The 20252-nt window shown below is 38.1% G+C and overlaps 1 protein-coding gene across 5 annotated transcripts in view; it reads right to left on the bottom strand.

Annotated features, from left to right (window-relative positions):
- adamts3 (ADAM metallopeptidase with thrombospondin type 1 motif, 3) overlaps nucleotides 1-20252 on the bottom strand; it is a 230648-nt gene that overhangs the window by 96553 nt on the left and 113843 nt on the right. For all 5 annotated transcript variants that reach the window (XM_054610315.1, XM_054610314.1, XM_054610316.1 and 2 more), the window contains 3 exons: nucleotides 16927-17090; nucleotides 13023-13179; nucleotides 11579-11711 (listed from right to left, as the gene is read on the bottom strand). In XM_054610315.1, coding sequence (XP_054466290.1) covers nucleotides 11579-11711; nucleotides 13023-13179; nucleotides 16927-17090 — 454 coding nt within the window. The remainder of the gene's footprint in view (nucleotides 1-11578; nucleotides 11712-13022; nucleotides 13180-16926; nucleotides 17091-20252) is intronic.

Below are 20252 nucleotides of genomic sequence, written 5' to 3'. Positions count from 1 at the left end.
TTTTCTTTCTGCAGTAAAATGTCTCCTGTGACATTATGAGATTGCTTCAGGTTTTTACTAAAAAACTTTAGTTTGTTTAAAGGAATTCAAAGAGAGATACATTTAAGATAAGATAAGATAAGAAAAGATAATCCTTTATTAGTCCCACAGCGGGGAAATTTGCAGGATTACAGCAGCAGAGAGGAAAGTGCAAACAAGAGACGTACGTAAAAAAACAAGATCAAAACAAGTATTATTAATAAGAAATCACACAATAAAGAATAAATAAATAAATAGAAAACTTTAAAAATCAACAATAACTAAAATAATATATAAACACAAACTTTTTGTATTGCATTTACAAGTTTCTCTGTGCGTATTTGTTGAATGCATCTGTTCTGAACTGCAGGAACCAACCAGAACAAACACAGCAGACTCCTAAACGCCTCATTTAGAGTGAATGAGCCCTGAACATAGATTACAATCAGCTGTGGCAACAAGAGCTCAGTTAATCAGCGCGTTAACAACATCTTCTTTCCTGAAGAATACATATAACCTCTCTCTTTGGTCTCTTTGGTCACATTCATTACTCAAAGAACAATAAAAGGACAATCAACAATTTCATGAAACGGTCTGCTGAGTGCTCCATCATCTGATCTCTCCATCTCGTTCTGAGTCCCCCACAGCAGGGAAGATATTTCCAACCCAGTGCTGCATAAAACACATTTAAATGTTTTCCATGAATACACTTGAAATGATCCAAGCAGCCCACAGCACTTTATCTCACATCAGATGGCTTGTGTTACAGATGGCTTATTGTTATTCAGCCGTTGTCTGGCTCACCTGACTGCAGGCACATAAACCAGCGGGATGCTGTTGTATTTATCTTCATTGTATTTCACGGTGTTTTTCTCTCAGCTGACTCAGCAGCAGCAGATCATATCCTTTATAGAAATCAAACTGAGAACTTCCAAGACAAGTGAAATAATTACTTATGGGTCATATCAGTAAAAGAAAAACCTCAAGTTCAGAGGGAGAGGAGTGGTAGCATCGACTGGAAATCAAAGCATAACACACACATCTTCAGTCCAGATGTTAATGGTTCCCAGTGGATGAACCCTCTTCACTTTGTGATCCCATGACTTTTCCACTAGTGCCACCATCAAGAGGTTGTGGTTTTAAGTGAAAAGTCTAAACAACTGTTGGATGGATTGCCGTGATATTTGGTTCGGACATCCATGTTCCCCTCAGGGATAATTGGAAGATTGGAGATCCACTGGCTTTACATCTAGCGCCACCATCAGGTCAAACTTTTGAAATCGTCCAGTATATTTTCATTCCCATCAACCTCCGCTGCACTTTTGGTACTAATAAGCAAATGCTAGTATGTTCATTTAGATGGTGAACATGGTAAACCTGCTAAATATCAGCTTGTTTCATTGTGAGCATGTTAGCATGCAGATGTTAGCATTTAGCGCAAAGGGCCGCAGTGTGTAGGTAGCCATGCTAGAAACCGATAGCCTGCTAGCATGTAGGCTTTAAAGACCCAGTGAAATGAAAATATTTTTTTTACAGTTTTAATCCTGTTTACCTCCATTAATTTATCTATTCTCAAGTGACAAATATGTTAAAGGTAGTTTTGCAAAATGGTTTCAAATGTGTGACGACTCCTCCTGCTCTGCTAGGGGCGTTTACGAAAACAAATCCTAATTAAATGAGAGTCTGGGTGCCATACCAGTGATATGGAACTGCATTTCACTAACACAGCAATGTGAAGAGAGACAGGAAGGGATGTGTTGTTTCCATTTCTAAAACAAAGTAGCTGATGTCTGATTCATTCAAGCGGAACTTTGAAGATTTTCATCCAGCTCTGTGTCACTGCAGTACAGGCATCGATTCATATGTTCGGCCTCCAAAATGCCAATCCCCAGAGCCCAAGTTTGCTCACCCAACAGACCAAAACCCAAATACATTCAGTATACAATGGTTGATAACAGAAAAAAGCAGTGAATTCTCATGTTTAATGACATAGAACTATCTAATGTTAGATATCTTTGTCTAGAAAATGTCAACTAATGAACTAATCGTTGCAGCTCTAACAAACAACTTTGCTTTTTGCTGCGAGGGAAACATAAACCCGCCTTAAAATCTCTTTATTTCAATTTACCTCTTTGATTAGTTTGTCGTTTCAGTAAAAGCTGAGAGCACCATCTGGTCCAGTTTAAAGAGAGCAATATTTGCGAGACAGAAACCTCAGGGCTGAATACAGATTCATCTCACTAACCCGGTAATCTTGCTGCGTTGCTGTGTCATGAGAGGAGGATTGATCCGGGTCTGAATCTGTAAAGCCGTCACACTGCACGATAATCTTCCCCCCTAAAACCTCTGATCAGACCTCCGTACTTTAAATCAATTCCCTAACAGACGGGAGCAAACACCATGCGTGCTTCTCCCAGGATCCTCCACAAGCTGCTTTTTAGGTTATCCAGCAGCATAATAAAAAAACTAGAAAAGGTTCACATGTTTGGAAGTGCAACTTAATGAGAGCTTGGAGGATCTTGGTTTCAATTTAAAAGTCAAAGTGAAGATATACTTTGCAGAAGAAACACCTGTATTCACTCAGAAGTGCTTTTGGGCTCCATGTTGCTTTTTTTCCTATACTCGTACTTTTATGTTTTCTGAAATCTTGAGAAGAAACACTCACAATATTTATAGACCTGCAATCATACGCAGGCTTTTTAGATGGTGAATCACATGAGACTTCTGAATGCAGGGAAAGAAATAGGTACAAGTGATGAATTCAGGCTTCTTTATAATGCAGCAAAAGAATCAAGTGCGGGACACAAATAGCTCCTCTCTTTGTCTTTGGATAGTAATTACTTACTATTCTTCTACTTCTACTGCTACATAGAATTAGCATGCAGCGGTGTGATGTTTGCTAATCACAAAGCCTGAGCGCTCTGAATGCAGAGAGACTCTTTCCAAACTTGTGAGGGAAGCTGAGACTCATCCATCAGCTCAGAGGAACATTGAGCTAAACTCCCATTTAAAATGCCAAAAGACTGCTCAATACAGAAAGCTGCTATTCAAAAGTAAAGTTCAAAAGGCTTCGGGTTATTTCTTAAAATCCATTTCACCAATGATTAAACTAATACTGGAATAATAAAGAATATATTACATGAAATCAGAAACTCTTCTGTGTGTCTTTCCAGAAAGATGATAGGTGTGTATGTATTTGTGTGTGAGAAGAGCATTAATATTCAACACAGGATGTTAAGATAATGTAGAATTTTTGGAATATATAATTGGAAGCTCTGAAAATAACCCAACATGAGGCTCAATCAGCCACAGATGGGTTTTTTAAGGGTTAGTTCACCAAAAACAGATATTGATTTAATAGTGAAGGTGTTGTTATCTAAACTGTCGAAACTTGACAGTTTGCCAGGTTTTCGTCTTTTGAAAGAACATAATTGGGATATATTTTTTCTACAAATTCCTGTCATGATTTTTTGTTTTATTTGTGGATGTTGTGAGCGTTACTCATGATTTGTTGTACCAGGATGGTGGCAGAAATCTTAACAATAGATATATCAAAACCGGCACATTAACAACTGTGTTGCTTTATATGATTGGGGGAACATTTATAGTACATTTTATGATCTGGGTGGAATTCCTTTAAAAGGAAAATACTTGTTTCGACAGGGTTAGAAACACGAGCAGTCAGACATTCACAATAGTTTAGAAAATGCCAAAAAGTTTATCCAGATAGTATGGACCACTTTCTTTCGAGGCAAAACTGAAAGTAAGTGTAAGAAATATTAGTATCTAAAAAGTCGCATTAGTCAGGTGTGTCTGCAACGGCCACTATTGTAATATTTAATTGGATAAATAAACCCACAATTGGCTAAACGCCCGATCTAGACTGCAATTGTTTCACACGTGTTTATCACTTGCACGTCTGTCAAACAGGGATGCTCTTATTGTAATCTATGCAGATGTTTGCACAACCGCGTCTCAGCTCCGTCTCACTTGAAGCGTTCATTTAGGCTTCGAGACTATTTTATCGACAAAATGCATATAAAGGGGAGGTTAATGCCCAATAAAAAAGGCACTGTGTCTCTGGCTGCAGAGCAGCAGCTGAGTGGAGATGATGCACTCAACTGGGTTCTCACCAGTTAAGAATAGTGAAGGACTCAGTGAGTGGGGATTCAACAGTCAATTAATGGCAGTATCAAAAAAGCCATAAAAGGTGTTTGGAGAAGGTGTGAGAGTCTGCAACCAAGAGAGGTCCCTGTGGATAGACACAGAGATTCACACACACATGGGGGATCTCATTATCCCCTGGCAGAGTTAACAACAATGCTCGTTGTGCAGGCAAACTGTGTGCATGCACAACTACAGTAAGTACTAAAGGTCAAAGTTGAACAGTCAGTCTGCAAACAGTGTTTTTATTCGGACAGTTTGGGTCATCTTTTACAGTTGACATTTGTTGTTTGTGTTTTCCTGCTCTGTCAGACTTGTCTCTAGCAATATTGCTAATATATACTACTAATATATTAGTGTTTCCAGATTTCAAATATATATAGTGCCATATTACGAACAAACGGTGGCCCAAACAACGGATGAAATAACATAAAATTGGACCTTCTTGATTTCTGAGGCTGTCATATGAATTTGTCTCTGCTGTGATCACACCGACATTAAACATTCAGAGGCTGCAGCATTTTAGAAGATGATGAAGTCAACAAAAGAACTCCTCATTAAGGCTGACAAACCCATCTGCGTTTTGTTTTCAGTGCTGCTGGCGTTTCCAAAAGAAAACCGAGACATCGTGTGAGTCATGTTCAAGAAAACAGAGCAGTGCACTCCAGTGGTTGATTCATTTGAATTAATATGACAAGCTTTTAATGTATTGCACAGTAATTAAAAACCCCTATCACCAACAGGGTTTACACTGCTGCTGTGTGTCGGAGTAGCGTAGAGGCATCTTTTACCGGGTAACCTGGCATGTTTCCAAACACGCATGCGTCAATTTGCCAATGGCTTTGTCGTAAATTGACACTTTATACACTTTAAAGCCAAGGTTTTTTTTGATACACTTTTAAAACTTGGTCTATTTTTAACTACATATTCTTGCTGGATTAAGGATTTAAATCATCGGACACTCAGATTCTAAGTTATCAAAGTGACAGTCTGAGTGAAACTGTGAGAGAAACTTCACCAGCACAAATTTACTGGAGTCTGATCGACGTAAAGGGCTCACATTTTTTGGGCCAGTATCAGTCGGTTCCCTGTGAAACTATCAGCTTTAGTTTGACTTTCTTACCCTGTCTACATTATTCATGCAGAGTCTTTCTCCCCTTTCCTTCAGGCCCCTGTGATCTCCTCTTCTGGAGCGTCTGTCAGCAGTGATCACACAGCTCGCCCACAAACTGACTTTATCAAGTTCTAGTCCATCTTTTTAATGACACTTTTTTATTATCTCGTTTTTACATAATGTCTAATCTTATCTTTTTCAGGCACATTGAACCAAATATCCTCCTTGACATTTCTAATATCCTCTTCTGCCCGAGTCTTCTCAAGTATGCCTGAAATTTCATACGTTTCCTGAACTAAAGGATGACAGACCGGTCAACTCCCGAAGCAAAGGTCGCATGTCCAGCAGTGATTAAAAGCAAAGACGGGCAGCTATTGAGGGAATTTGCCTTTCTTTTCAAAGGTCTGTCTCCTCACACTGACCAACTCAGACACCAAAGAGAGCAAGAGTCAAAGAAAAAGGCATACAAGGAATGCCCTCAGAGACCTCCAGTCCTCTTCATCTTTCACTATATTTCAATAACAGGAAATGTTTAGAAATGTTTTATGTGCATCCAGTTCAGATCTGCATAAAAGTTAACTTTATTTCCCATTCCAGTAACTGAAGGCGTTCATTGGAACAAACAAAACATTATCATTACATCCAAAATGCTCCATCTCTTGATTTTGAAAATTCTTGGACCTGCACAAAATACTAGGTTTTACTTATAAATGTTTCCAGAAAACATTAGCTGTGGAAAAAAATGTAGTCCTGTATAAATATACAACAAATTTGATTATTTCACTTCTTTGAGCATAATCTTTTAAACTTGGCCAAGAACACAATCTTCATACTGTCACCAGCCTGTTCTCACAGTGAAGAACTCCTGTCAGACTGGGCCAATCTGATTATTTTAATATTCAGGGGGATACGACTGGACCCTCCCAATTTATACTGATACTTGTTGTCTGTTGAACTATGATTGGCTCAGTTACTTTCATCGTGAAAGTGACGAACTATGACTTGTATTCGAGCTCACCGAGGCTCGTCTTGTTTTTTATTCAGCCCAGTGGTGACGTGCTTTTTGAAACTGAGAAGGTAGATGTCAACAAGACGTCCTAAAAGGGACTTGAAGGTCATCAGCATGATCAAATTCTCTTTATGCCACAAAAACTATATTCGTGTTAACATTATTGGCAACTTTTTTTCACCATCTCAAAGTCTCTGGGTGAATTTCAGTCCCAGTTCGTCCTTGTGTGTCAAACTCTGGCGATCTGTGTTGTCCTTAACAGTCTACAGCCATGCTACAGCATGTGAGCTAACATGCTAACAGGACAGTCTTAGCATGCTGATGTTTAGCAGATATAATGTTCATCATCTCAGTTTATTTAGCATAAAACACAAGCTAAGGCTGATGGGAATGTCATTAAAGAAGATTAATACCTGCAAAGTATTGGCCAAATGACCTGGTGATGCGCTAGATGAGACCTTGAGGGATCACGTACATTCTTACAATTCGTCCTCAGAGGAACATGAATGTCTGAAACAAATTTCATGGCAATCCATCCCATAGTTTTAGAGACATGTCACTCAAATGGGGGGCACCACATGTGTCATTTTCTGGAAGCCAATGTGCCACAATTTGAGCTGCTGTTGGCTCTAAAAGAATAATCAGAGGATCACTTCAAGTCTGTGTGATTCATCCTCTGGGGACCTTGAATGTCTGGACAAAATGTCATGGCGATTGAACTTAATAGTTCCTGGGATATTTCATTCTGGATCAAAGAGAGCCCTGCAGACGGCTCTGCTAAAAGGCAAAGGAGTCTCATGCAGGCTACTTTTGAAGTTAAGCTTGCCCATTAAGATGCATGAGGCATGGTTGTTTATATAGAAAACTTTTTCTACAGTCTGGTCCTAAGAAAAAGAAAGACAGACTGATAACTTCCCCTGAGTTATTTACTTTTTTGTTTAAACGGATAGCATCCCAAAGAGAAGTCAATCAGACCTTAAGGAGGAGTAGAACCAACAGCAGGCCGTGAGTGTTCCATCACAGCAGCTTCAGATCGCTCGGCCTTCTTTTTCGGTTTGAAGCTCAACAGAGTAGCCGGCGGGTGAACATTAGCTCACTATGTGAGGTCTTCAGCATGCTGCGTTGCATCATCTCCAAGTAATGAAGTTGCCTGATTAAACTGAAGCTGCTGGTTGGATGATTTTGGCTGTAGTTCTCCATCACTAATCAGCTTACGCATCCATTACTTTGACCTGCAGGCCTTTTCTGTCATGGACCTGCATTTAAACTCCGTCAACTCAACCGACACGTTCATTTCCTCACGTTTCTTTTCTTTTTTTTTTTGTACTCTCAGACTCCTGCTACTGTTTTGAGCTCAGCTGCTACACACAGCTTGAGTTTGTTTTTAACCCAGAAAGGCTTTTTTTTCACTCCCGTTATCTCGTTTTATTAATTATTGAGGCTGAATTTATGACAGAACCGCTGTGATGGATCTCTAACAACACAACTCATTGCTCTCCTAACAAGTCAAACTGAAGGGATGCATTGACAGAAAGTAGAGCTTTCCTGGCTCCAGGCGCAGCAGATTTAAGGCTACACGGTGCAAATCATCACTGTGGTTAAGAGATTTATCGGCTTTGGCTCGATCTCAGAGGGTTTGAATCCGTCGTGTAACTAAACGAAGTGGTAAAACTAACATTAAGAGACAAGATTAACTTCAGATTAATGCTTCAGCACAGAGGGGAATATCTGCAACTTAACACTGAATTGATCACTCCATTACGTTAAGACTTTTCACACTATCTAACTATAAAGTAAGGAATCTCCGTCTGTGTGTCTGTCTCCTTTGCATATCTGAAGAACGGAAGAATGTACTTCACGCTCAGCTGGTGTATTGATGGGAACCCAAAGGAGCGCTTTTCTTAAAAGTTGTAAGGTTTAGACACCAGACACGTCCAATATTAATTAACACTGGATAAGCATGCTTAAAGTTCTCTGTTTGGGCAGAACAAAGCTCAATAACTGCAGTTTACTCTTGAAAAAGAGTGTATTTCACCGGTGTGACCGTGAGAAAGCCGTGACTTGAGTGAGTTTTCCCCAAAAAATAAGACTTTATAACTTTATAAATAAGTATTTTGCCAATGTAAGACTTTAAACTAACTTCTAACACTAATAACCTGATTGCAAGTAAAATACCACCGCTAATTAAATCCACGCTCTACTTTATAAACACAGTCCTTATTACAAAGTAAGCGACTAATATGCATATTTAGAAACAACCTCTGCTACTGTATTTCACCGATGTTTAGAGATTAAATGCAACCTTTTTCTTGGGGGGAGTGGATTTAGTGATTTTGCAAACGCTGGGAATGTTGGTATTAGCAGTGGTAGAAGATGTACGGAAGCAGAACTATTGACTATGAGAATGTAAAATTATTAATACAATACAGTAAAAGTCCAGCATTCAAATGATCATTTCTAGAGTGAAAGAGAGGCATTATCAGCACAATGTACTGAAATGTACCTAAAGCCTGTTCAAGGTGGGGCTTCCAATTATATTATGCTGGATAGTTTAATGACTAATGATGCTTAACATTTTATTCTTTATATTTTGAGAGTCAAATCAGAATCTGCAACGTAACCAATAACATTATTCCGTCAATTTAATATAGTACAAAAGTGTTTTCCTAGTACACAATAAGCAGTAGGCTATACAACTGAGTTGCAGATGTTTTAAGTGCTTTGAGGCCCTTTAGTTAGTTAATTTGGGGAACAATGAGTTAGAATAGTAATATAATTCAATATTGTCATATCTGAACATCATAATAAATCTTTATTGTAGCTGGTTGGGGCCCTTTTCATTTAGGGGCCCAAGACAGATGTCTACTTTGCCTCAAGGTTAACTCTGTCCCTGGTGTTTTTCCTTCAACCAGAGAGTATTTCACTTGTTTTTTCTGACTTGAGTAGCCGCGACTTGAATGTGACGTGTGTGTCATGGCATTGCTAGAAAATGCTCTCGTTTGGCCGTATCGCCCAACTCGACCTGAAATGACCTGGATTCCTAAAGTTTTGCAATGCTCGAGAAAAAGAACAGCTTTGCTGAAATGTTGTTGTTATTATTATTCTTTCTTTTTTTTCTACAAATTAAAGCTGAACACAACACATTAGTTACCCCAGATTCAATTATCATCAGAGTGGAAAAATCTCAGAAGCAGCATTTAATTTGTCATGGGACACCAAAAGCTCACATTAAGATCCAAACTAATTAAACACTTTGAGGCTTAGCAGCTCTTCAGGCCAACAATATCAACATTCATATTCAGTGGAGGGGAAACAAAATACATTTTTTGCATAAGTTTGTGTTTTAATAATAAATAATATTAAAGGGGCTTTTTACAGATTTTTAGATGATCACTTTACTTGCTGTGAAAAAAGGTTTCAAAACGTCTTCTGTGGCTCATGATGAACTTTCTAAACACTGTTACAAAACCAAGAGGCATGTGATTTAACAGATGATGGCATATTCAATTGCATTATGAGAATTGTAAGCTCCAGAGTTACTGAATATTCCCAAATAACTTCAACTAGTGTGGAAAAAGATTATTGCCTCTAGCAGATTCCCCTATGTAATATGATTTAATCTTAACAAGCTTCTGTGACTGTAAAATAAAGAATGGAAAAACATATTTTGGGAAATGAATTAATTAATGTTTGTGTACTCCAGTGTGGCGGAAACGGTAGATTATTACTGTTTCATCAGGGATCAATAATTAACTGCTACTTTAATCATTCTACTTCAAATCTCGCCCATAAGCCAAACATCTTTATGGAAGTGCAATACTGACTACATCTCTGAATCAAATCAGTCATTTAAAGGCTTTGCTCAAAGGTGAACTGTGTGAAATGTGTAAAAAATACGAATTACATTTAGAACCACTGAGTCATGGCCCTTCTAACTTCTCATTCTGCTGTCGCACTAGCTGTTTTATCTCGCACGGCAGGGGGATTATTGCAATGTCAGGCTTCAAGTAATGCGTTTAAGCACGGATCAATCAGGGTCCGGGGAGGAGCTAATGGCAGTGAGGGGGCGGGGCTTAGGTGTGTGTGAGACGACACAGAGAGGCGATAGCTGGTTGAAAACAACATTGTCGGCTCCATAAAAGCTTAGCGTAGATGCTGCAATCAGTTATATCAGAGCTGGAGATTATTTCTTCATTAAAAGAAGAACAAAGAACAGACCTGAAGGATTTTCTGGATGGCAAAGATGTCTCTTAACTCGGTAAGAGTTTGATTGACAGATGGTTCATCCAATCACCTGCCACCTATTTCAATTTGATGCCCGCCCTTATCCAAACAGTTTCCAATGACGGCTTCTCTGATGGTTCTGTGTAACAAACCATCGGGCGTGTCAGGTTAGCATTTGTGCGCAAACCTTGCAGGATTGTTTGGGGTTGATTGTAATCTGTCATCTGAATTTTGTTACAGTTGCATCATTTTATGAGGTTTTTTAAGGTTTATGTGAGGTAGGCAAATTATATGCCAATTAATGGAAAATGTGTGAAAACTTGAAGTAAAAAAAACTGTTTAGGTATGTGGAATATCGTAATATTTTATATTGTACCTTTTACAATGAGACCATATGGATTTGACAACGACTTAACGGTTTATAATGTCGTCCCTATCCTTTTACATCTCTGGGTTTATAACACCATTGTGGGCAATATTGCACATCGATAATCAGGACTCCATTATGGTCATGTTTATATGATTTTGCATTAATTTAGTATTTTGATTTGTCTTTGTATTACATGTGTTGGATTAGCTAAAACAGAATGAATCATCTTTTTATTGTATCCTGAACTGTTTCTCAATGGATTTGCCAGAAAATGTATCCTATCACGATGCACAATTATATTGCAATGTAATAAGAAATGCAATAATAGAGGATTTTATCCATACTGCTCGTCTCTATTTAGGTCTCATCTGCACTGACACATCTGTAAAGGGACATGAAATTGCTTTTACACCTCAAGAGATGCGAGTCGAAACATGAAGTGCTCCAAAATGACAGAGTGAACCATAGTTTCCAACTTGATAAAACCGATTTTGTGGTGTTAGGTACTTATTTCTCACAATCCCCACACACACTACAGTTGAAGAGAGGCTCATTCATATTCAACTCATGCTGATAGAAGCCACTTAAACATTTTTTTATTATAATAGACTGCAGCAAAGTCCCAGTTAGAATCTATAATCAGCACTTTGCTGTGAGAAGTTGTGGAGTCGGTACTCACTGAGGCTGTGTGCAGTCCTGAAGGTTACACATTCTGCGGATGGGTTTGGGTTTCTTGCTCGCGTCGCAGTAACCCCGATGGACCATCTTGGTGTCTCCTTTCTTTCGACATCCGTACTTGGTGTACTGAAACCCTGTGGAGGAAGCGACAACTTTAGCAAGAAATATTTTTGTATTCCTCGAACTAAGACACAGGGGAAATCTAAAGAAATTATGAAATACAATTGAATCAATAATTCATCTTTCTGCAGACAATTTCTGATTTAAATTTTGCGCATTTTAGACAAACCTGACTTGTTAAATAATAATAAAAAAATATAGGAAAGCATTAATACTTATAGATAAAGTATTTAAACAATTAGAGAATAAAATGAAATAATTAAGAGATACTCAGCCCGACTTTTCACCATGTTTTAAATAAAATAAAATAAATAAAAAGAGTCTCTCATTATTATTTACTGGAAAATATTTGTATGAAGCTCAAATTAAAACTCCCATTGGTTCATATTTACTTTTGAATGACACATCAATTCCAAAACACCCCATTCAAACAGGAAACACACTGCAATGATGACATCGACTGACTCAGATCGTCTTGTGAAATGATTTAAACTCAAAGATTATTATCATGTTCAGAGGTGTGTGTGTCTATGCAGACAACAAGGATCTGCTGTATATCTGTCTAAAAACAGCCAGAAATATTTACCGTGTGGTATTTAATATCTGCTCTCTGACTTTAGCCTTTAACACAATGCAGTCCTAAGCAGAGCTGAACCCAGCTCATCACCCACATATTTTTGATAGATAACTTTGTACTGCAAAATCTGTATTCCAGTGGTTACTGGATGATCGTAATGATGAAAGATAAAACAATTGTCGCTGTGTTAACGTTCCAGATAGGCAAGACCTTTTCTCATATTCCTTTGTGTTTTTAGCGTCTGATAAACCCTCACAATCATGGATGTATTGTTCAGATACACTGGTCTCCCTGGACTGTATTTCTTCACTAAACCGGCAACACATAAAACAACAACCATTCTTAAGGGAATGTTCCTTTACCATTGTTTGTAGGCTTCTTATAAGGGTTTTAAATTACCACTCTATAGTTGAAACAACAATCATTGTGCTACTAAAACACCAGTGGGACTAATTATGTTAGCAAACATATGTGGGAATTATGTCAACATAATATGCATAACACTTATGAAGTTTAAAAAAAAAACTAAAAAAAGTAATGCTGGTACAGATGTTCAAAAAAAATTCAAAAGAAACAGCTTCAGCGTGAAAAAATGGGAGCTAATGTCCTGCCTAGAAACAAGGATCTATTAAAAGGAATTACAAAGTGAAGGTCGTGTAATATACAGACAATCATATTTTTTAAAGTAGAAGAAAAAAAATGATTCCTCTCTGTTGTTTTTTTAATTAGATGCTAATTTTTTCATTACCTCCGGCACACGGCTTGGAACATGGAGACCAGCTCTTCAGAGCCCACTCGTACGTTTCCTCCTGGATGACATTGTTGTTGTTGACAGGAACCGAATCTTCATGGATGATGTACTTGTACATTAATGTAGACCGTGTTTCATTGTCTTTGGGTATAATCTGCAAAAAAATGGGAAAACAAACATAATACCATTATAGCATCATCTTCTATGTGGGGTATTTGTGTTGAAGTACTCAAAGTGCAAATGTGTGCAAATGATGGCATTGTATTGAATTTCAAGCAACAAGAGAATAATTGCATAATAAGTAATTGTTTGGAAAACAGGACAGTGCACAAAACCAGGCATTTTTCTCTGGATCAGGTACTGCAGGAGCTCAGAAACAGAGAAACATGAAAACAGTCAATTTAGGCTGGAAAAACAGTTTTTGGCCTGTTTTTTTCTTTTCATATAATTATCAAATAGAGTCTTGCAGGGATAACAAATTTCTGTAGGCCAACTACTGGAAGGTTTACTTGACTTTTCTATCGGATTTTAAATGAATCAAGAAAATCATCTCTGTGGCGAAAAAGGCGATTTTAATACTCACACTTTCAGAACGATTATCATCAAAAATGAACACGTGAATGCAATCAGCAGAAGTAAAAAGTAAAAGTTAGGCTATAAACGAACTACGCTACGGTAACAAGAGTGTAAATTGGAAAGAGAGACAAAGAGGAGAAGAGAAAGTGAACTATTATTTATATGTTCTTTTAAAACCTGCACCCACCCTTATGAAAGTCGATCCGCTCTGCAAAACCTGCACTGTTTTATGCAGTATAGCAGCAGGTTTGAGACAAGTGGACTCGAGTGTTGCAGTGTGTGTGCTTGAGAAAGCCAGAGAGGTAGAGACACTGTGGACTATTGCACGCCATGTTTCTGTACATTATTAAGTAATCGGCCCACACAATGTTTGCTCTGTCACATTTTGACCCGGCTGCACAAACACGTGACAGGACATGTGATGTACGGAGCTGATACAGTATGTCCTGTTTGATGGAGTAAAAACATGCAACTCATCTTCAGTTTGACTGTCAAATAGTTGGTGATACTGTTCATTTATTTATTTTGATACACTATATGAAGTTTGCAGATTAATTCACGTGACATCATTTGCTCTGCCGTCTTCCTAAAGCCTTCACAAAACACAAAAGATATCCTGACATTATGAGATGATCATTACTGATCCATCAGCGAGACGAAAGCAGGAATGAACTGGTTGTGTTTAATTGAACAGTGGAGATGAGTCACTAAATACCAGTGTGGTGTTGCATAAGTTATGAGTGAAGAATTATAAATGCATGCCTCAGGAATATAACATCTGATTCAATTTTCCAAGCAGATCTGCAATTTATTTACATCCTCCACTTGCTGCCAAATTAAATATGTATAATTATCGAGCACAAATCTCATGTGTGAAGGCTTTCTTTTTTCATTTTTACCTCTACTATTCTTCTCAACTACTTCCCTGCTCCTCTTTTCGTTAGACTGCTTTTCAGAAAAAAAGATAATGATCATGTAAAAACTGTAAATGAACTTCAGTCAGATCTAAATGTTTGTAATTATCACAATACGGAGAGTTCGTCTTGTGCGTGAACGGCAATTTAGTAAATCCCACTGATGTGACACATGAGTAATTAGAGCTGCGAAATACAATAATGTGTAATGAGGAAAAGAAAGGTGAGAATGTGTGTGTGTGTGTGTGTGTGTGTGTGTGTGTGTGTGTGTGTGTGTGTGTGTGTGTGTGTGTGTGTGTGTGTGTGTGTGTGTGTGTGTGTGTGTGTGTGTGTGTGTGTGAGCGAAACCCTGTTAGCTCAACGAACCCTAAAATAAAAATGGTAACATATTAAAGACATTAATCAGTGGTGACACAGCGGCTCAGACTAAACAGAATCAGGACAAACACACATTAATAACCCCCCGTCATAATCCGGTCTGCTGTATCATTTAATTACTTCTACAGCACGACGACGGAAACAAAAACGTCTGTAAACCTTTGAAGTTCCCACTTAGGAGGCAAAATGATTTCAGGATAGAAGAAAAAAACAGATAAATTCTTATTCTGCAGCATTATTTTTTGGGCAGATTATGTGCCAGGGGACAAATTCTAATTCAGATTTTATAGTTTCTCTGTTTCCGTTTTTGTCCGGTGCTGGCTGCTGGCTGCTGGCTTTATGAGGAATTGTTCTCTTTCTGGACCCGGGGGAACTTATTAAATGTTGTAGGAGGAACTGCTTTTTTAAAAAAAAAGGGTTTAATAGCCCTTCTTTGTAAAAATGTGGGTCTTCTGGGCATTAGCTCCATTTCTCTGACTAGTTAAATGTCTTCATCCCTGTTGGGGCGACTAAAGGACAGCGGCGCCCTTTTTGGACACTGAATATGTAACATGCATGGCTTCATGTGTCTGTTTGAGTGCTTTTAGTCATTCAGACAGTTGTGTCCATTAAGTTAATGTAATGTCGTGGCTATATTTAGGCTTGACGTCAATGAATTAAAAAAGTTAAGATATGAAGGAAGTAGATTTCTTTCCGTTTTTCTCACACGCTGCATCACTGTTTTATACATTTTTCTCTCGCCTCAGGCTGCTCTGGTCAGAGTCAAAAATGTTTTGCTGCTCCAATTATGCAGATTTGATTTCATTTTAATCCTCCTTGACCTTTTCCTTGGCCTTTGAGAAGTGGAACAACATCTCTTAATAAGGAAAGGCGTGTTGGGGTGATTAGTGTTGGTGCAGTTGTAACCGATTCAATTTGTCGGTCGACAGAAACTCCTTCAGCATGTCAACCAAATAGCTTTTTAATTCAAAGGGAATTTTCAAGGGGAACACTTTTAAATAAGAGAACAAGTCAACTAGAATTGCAAGTGGTCTTAATCCAAAATCCTGCTTTTGTTTGGGCATCCTCCACTAAGAATATTTGAAGGTTTTAGACTATATCAGACCATTTTTTATGATTATATATAACGCTTGGTATTAAAGATGTCACCTCTCTTTGGCGTTACACTGTAAACACAAAACAGTTATTCGTAACATGGATCATAATGTCACAGGACTGATTACTGACTGGCTGCGTGTATTATCTGGCTGCCAAAAGTTAAACTATCCCCAACTTTGAGTTTGCCACTGAATCGAAACAGCCTTTCCATAGAAATTGCATGGCAGCTATCCAGAGGCCGCACTTCACCACTGCTTTGCTGTGTTCTCCAATTTCCTCCAACTGAATGAATTCAATGGAGAGATCCTTATAATCCATCCTCCCAGTCCCAGCACTGACACCATTAATGATCTCAGTCTGGGCAGCCCATCTACAAATGGGGAGCTTGTAATCTTGGTCTATTTTTGGTTTCAGACTTCAGTTGCTCAATTAAAATGGTAAAATCATGTTTAATGCTAACTAAGATCACGAGGTCAAGCTTTTTCTGTCGTTAGCAGACCTGGAGATCAATGCTATGATCTCTACCAGGTGTTATAAAAGCAGCTAACAGTAACTCACTCAGGTTTCAGCCAGAAAAAAGCGAGCATCTGCCAAAATACCACCAAGAGAAGTGACCGTTTAAACCTAAATCTTTGCTTTGCTTACAGATCTTAATGCTGGTTTTGAAAAAAATTGCATTGACCACTCTTCTACTTAGACTGTATCCGTTAATGTTATACATAAAAAGCATCTTAAATAATTAAAGCTGTTTATGATTTCCTATTTCATTGGTTCATTTATGAGCTTTAGGTATTTAAATCTACAGACAGTGATAGAAAATGAACGAGAAATATGGAAGTTGGGGGGGTCTGAACTGGTTTTCTGACCTGCTTCTTTTAAACAGTGTTTGTTGTCAACTTGTCGATAAAGTAAAGTAGAGGAGGAGGTGTTATTACCAGAACCACTACGGGGTCGTGAAGCGGTCCGTCGGTGTGCAGCGTCTCCACGTCTTCCTCGATGATGTAGTTCCACTCCACGCCCAGGTCGATGAAGCTCCTGGACGCCACCTCCTCTCCCTTCCCGTTGAGGATGTAATGCCCCGTCGCCTGGTTCTTGATCGCTGTAATCAGTCATTTTTGGTCATGAACCACCGACAAAGAAAACGGCTCAACTCCATCAATTACAAAAGGTCTGAACTATTCACAGAGATTTAAAATAGAAACATTGTGCTCTCAAATGGGCGATTGGTGGAACCGGTCGGAACCGCACTGAACAATTCATGCTATAATTTATACAGGAAGCTGCCAAACTTCTGATACGATGGAACGTCGCAGAAATGAGAGGTTGAAATGAAAACGGGCCTGTTTGCCAGCTGCTTTGAATACATCTGATGCATTTAAATGCAAATTGGGATACAATTAGGAGACGATTAAACGACCACATGTCTCTGAGACGGGGATCACTTTGGCCACACTGAGTGATATTAAGGAAACAGCTTTGTATTCAAGCAGTAAAATGACTGTTGTTTCTTATTTGATGTCCCACCAGTTAATTCAAGCTTCAAACTTGACTAATTGAAGCTTATTCTGACTATTTAGAGCTTTTTATATTGTACTTATTGACTGTTCAACTGTGTAATCATTCTTGCATGAGAGAAATACAATACAAGATTCTGTAATAACCATAAATCACTTTAACACAAAGTCATGGGAAAACGGGGTTTAGGTTGAAAAATACCAAATGAAACTGTAACAATCAAGTAGAACCATAATTTGTCTCTTATTATACATCTGCATTAAGTTCTCTAGTGATGACATGTACCTTTTAATATCAATGAACAAAGTTAAGCCTGGAACGCTAGAGAGAAGGAGTCCATTTCCTTCTTTAAAAGAATACCTGTCCGTATTTGAAGTCCTGATGAACACATGCCGATCAATAAGCGGGCCGTCTCTGCCGCAGTCTACAGGTAACATGGACACTTTGACAGAAATGCAGAACGGAACAGCAGGAAACTAAGTATAGCCGCTAGTCTGTGAAGTGGAAGCAAGTCAGAAAGATCTTCTAAGAGATCCATCAGCTCATGTCATTTCACTGATAATGACAGAGACAGGAAGGAAGGATGGATGCTGGTAAAAAAAACTACAGCAGAGCAAACATTCTTGATGCTAAAAGAGATTCACCAAGAGCCGGATGTACATTTTTAGTGTGTATCTTTACAGTCCAGCTTCTGCGATGGAGTTTTTTTATTTATTTTTTATCTTTCAACAGCTGCACAGTTTGGTCAAAATAAGCTGTGCAGTACGGACATTGAATAAAGATGGATGCTTTATGATGATGGAGGAACGGTCCAGCTCTCTCCTGAAGCACAGAGCCAATACTCCTTCTAACAGTCTCTCTCTCTCTCTCTCTTTTTCTCTCTCTCTCTCTGGGCCTTTCAGCCTCATGATAACGCAGGAGAACGATCCATCAAAGGACATTACAGCCTCCAAAAAGTGTGAGTGCTACTATGGATATACTTTTAGGGAATTCTGGGTAATCAGAAACTGTTGTGGAAGAAGTTTGTTTCAAGTTCAAGTCCTGCATTCAAAGTTCCGCTTAAGTGAAAGTACACAAGTATTATTGGTAACATGTATTTAAAAGAATCAAAACTAAAAGTATTGGTTTAATATTGACTGGCATACTTTCATATCTGACATTATTAGATTGTCAATAATGTTTTAAAAGTATTTTACTGTTTTAGCTGCTTGAGGTGGAGCTAGTTTTATCACTTTATATAGTTAACTAGCGGTGGGAGCTTTCAAAAGGTCACAACATTCATTTGAGGGGTGTTTGGGTTTGCATGTTTTTGTGAAATGTGGAATAAATTGAATTGAAGTGTTATTCAAACTATAATTACCCTACTCACGGTTGTATGCCTTCACTAAGTGGTCATAATGGAGTTTAGATGCATGTCTGTCTAAAATGTCATCACTTTATGATTTTATCCTATTTTTGGGAAATTGTCATAATTAGCATTTGTATTCTTGAGTAAGAAAATAATGCTTCCTGCCAGGTTTGTCGCCAGCGAGGACGCATTTAGGGGGAAAATGTCAACAACTTATTAACAATTGACAGAATATAGACATCTGAAATGTGACAATGAGCTCCAACTAGACACTGTTGTTTTGAAAGTGGTCAAATATTAAAAAAGGAAGGTAATCACCGGGTACATTTTTTAACAGCCTGTTATATTGAATAAACTTAAATGTGTTATTTTATATAAAATCTCCATCTGAAAAGTAACGAGTAAATAAAGCTGTCAAACATATGTAGCTGAGTAAAAAATACAATACTTGTTGCTGAAATGTAGTTGAGTGGAATAATTAAGTAGCATGAAATGGAACTACTCAAGTAAAGTACCTCAAATTTGTAATTCCGCACAGTACTTGAGTTATGGCAGAAACAAACTAACGTAATTAAGATATTTTTTTTGCCGCGAGAGACCTGTTAAGCTGTTTCACGTGGGAAGATGTTCTGTATTTTATCTCCTCTCTCAAAATACTATGATGAAAAGACCAAAACCAACAATAAGAGACCGTTAGACTCTCTCAGGCTGAATATCCACTGATGAGATGATTGTAAGTTCAAATTAATGTGCATCGACCTCTTTCCACGCCTCAGCTGTCTAAACAAGATGATGATGTTGTTTCTGAAAGGTCTGGAGGGATTTATAAAAGCCTTCATTAACACTAGAAAGTCAATTCATGGGTGAGGTTACCAATTAAGTTTGCACAGAAAACAGAAGTCACAGTGGGAAAACGTTTTATTCCAAACGCCAGTAGATAGCAGTCTTTATAGAACAACAGCTGTGCACTTTGTTTGTTTTTAATTAGGCAATAAATGTGCTGATTATTTTTCTCTAAATTGCTGAAAGTTTATAAATCAGCATGATTAAAAGGACTAAAAGGACTGCTGATATTAACCCTATTTGCATCATTTTTATTTTATTTTTTATTTAAATCAGTTTAAATAAAGTTTTTTTTTCTTCCTCTTGCCGCAGTGAGTTTTTTTCTTTCTTCCTCTTGCCGCAGTGATTGTCTCTGTAAATTATAGAGTACTTCCATAGCTGCTCCATATGACAAAAGATTACTCCCGTTATGATATGACGCTATAAATAAATCAATAATCTGAATTAAGAAAAGGAATATCTCTGATAGGAGACGGAGCTGGAGTCGTTCCTCGTGGCTGTCAAAGGCCCATCAAGGGACCAGCTGAACGAGGGGGGATATTTGGGGCAATGGGC

This window comes from Anoplopoma fimbria, chromosome 13 (genome assembly GCF_027596085.1).
Source record: "Anoplopoma fimbria isolate UVic2021 breed Golden Eagle Sablefish chromosome 13, Afim_UVic_2022, whole genome shotgun sequence".
In the NCBI taxonomy this organism is placed as follows: Eukaryota; Metazoa; Chordata; class Actinopteri; order Perciformes; family Anoplopomatidae; genus Anoplopoma; species Anoplopoma fimbria.
Note: the sequence above shows the minus strand (reverse complement) of the source record. Positions and strands in the feature narration are given on the sequence as shown.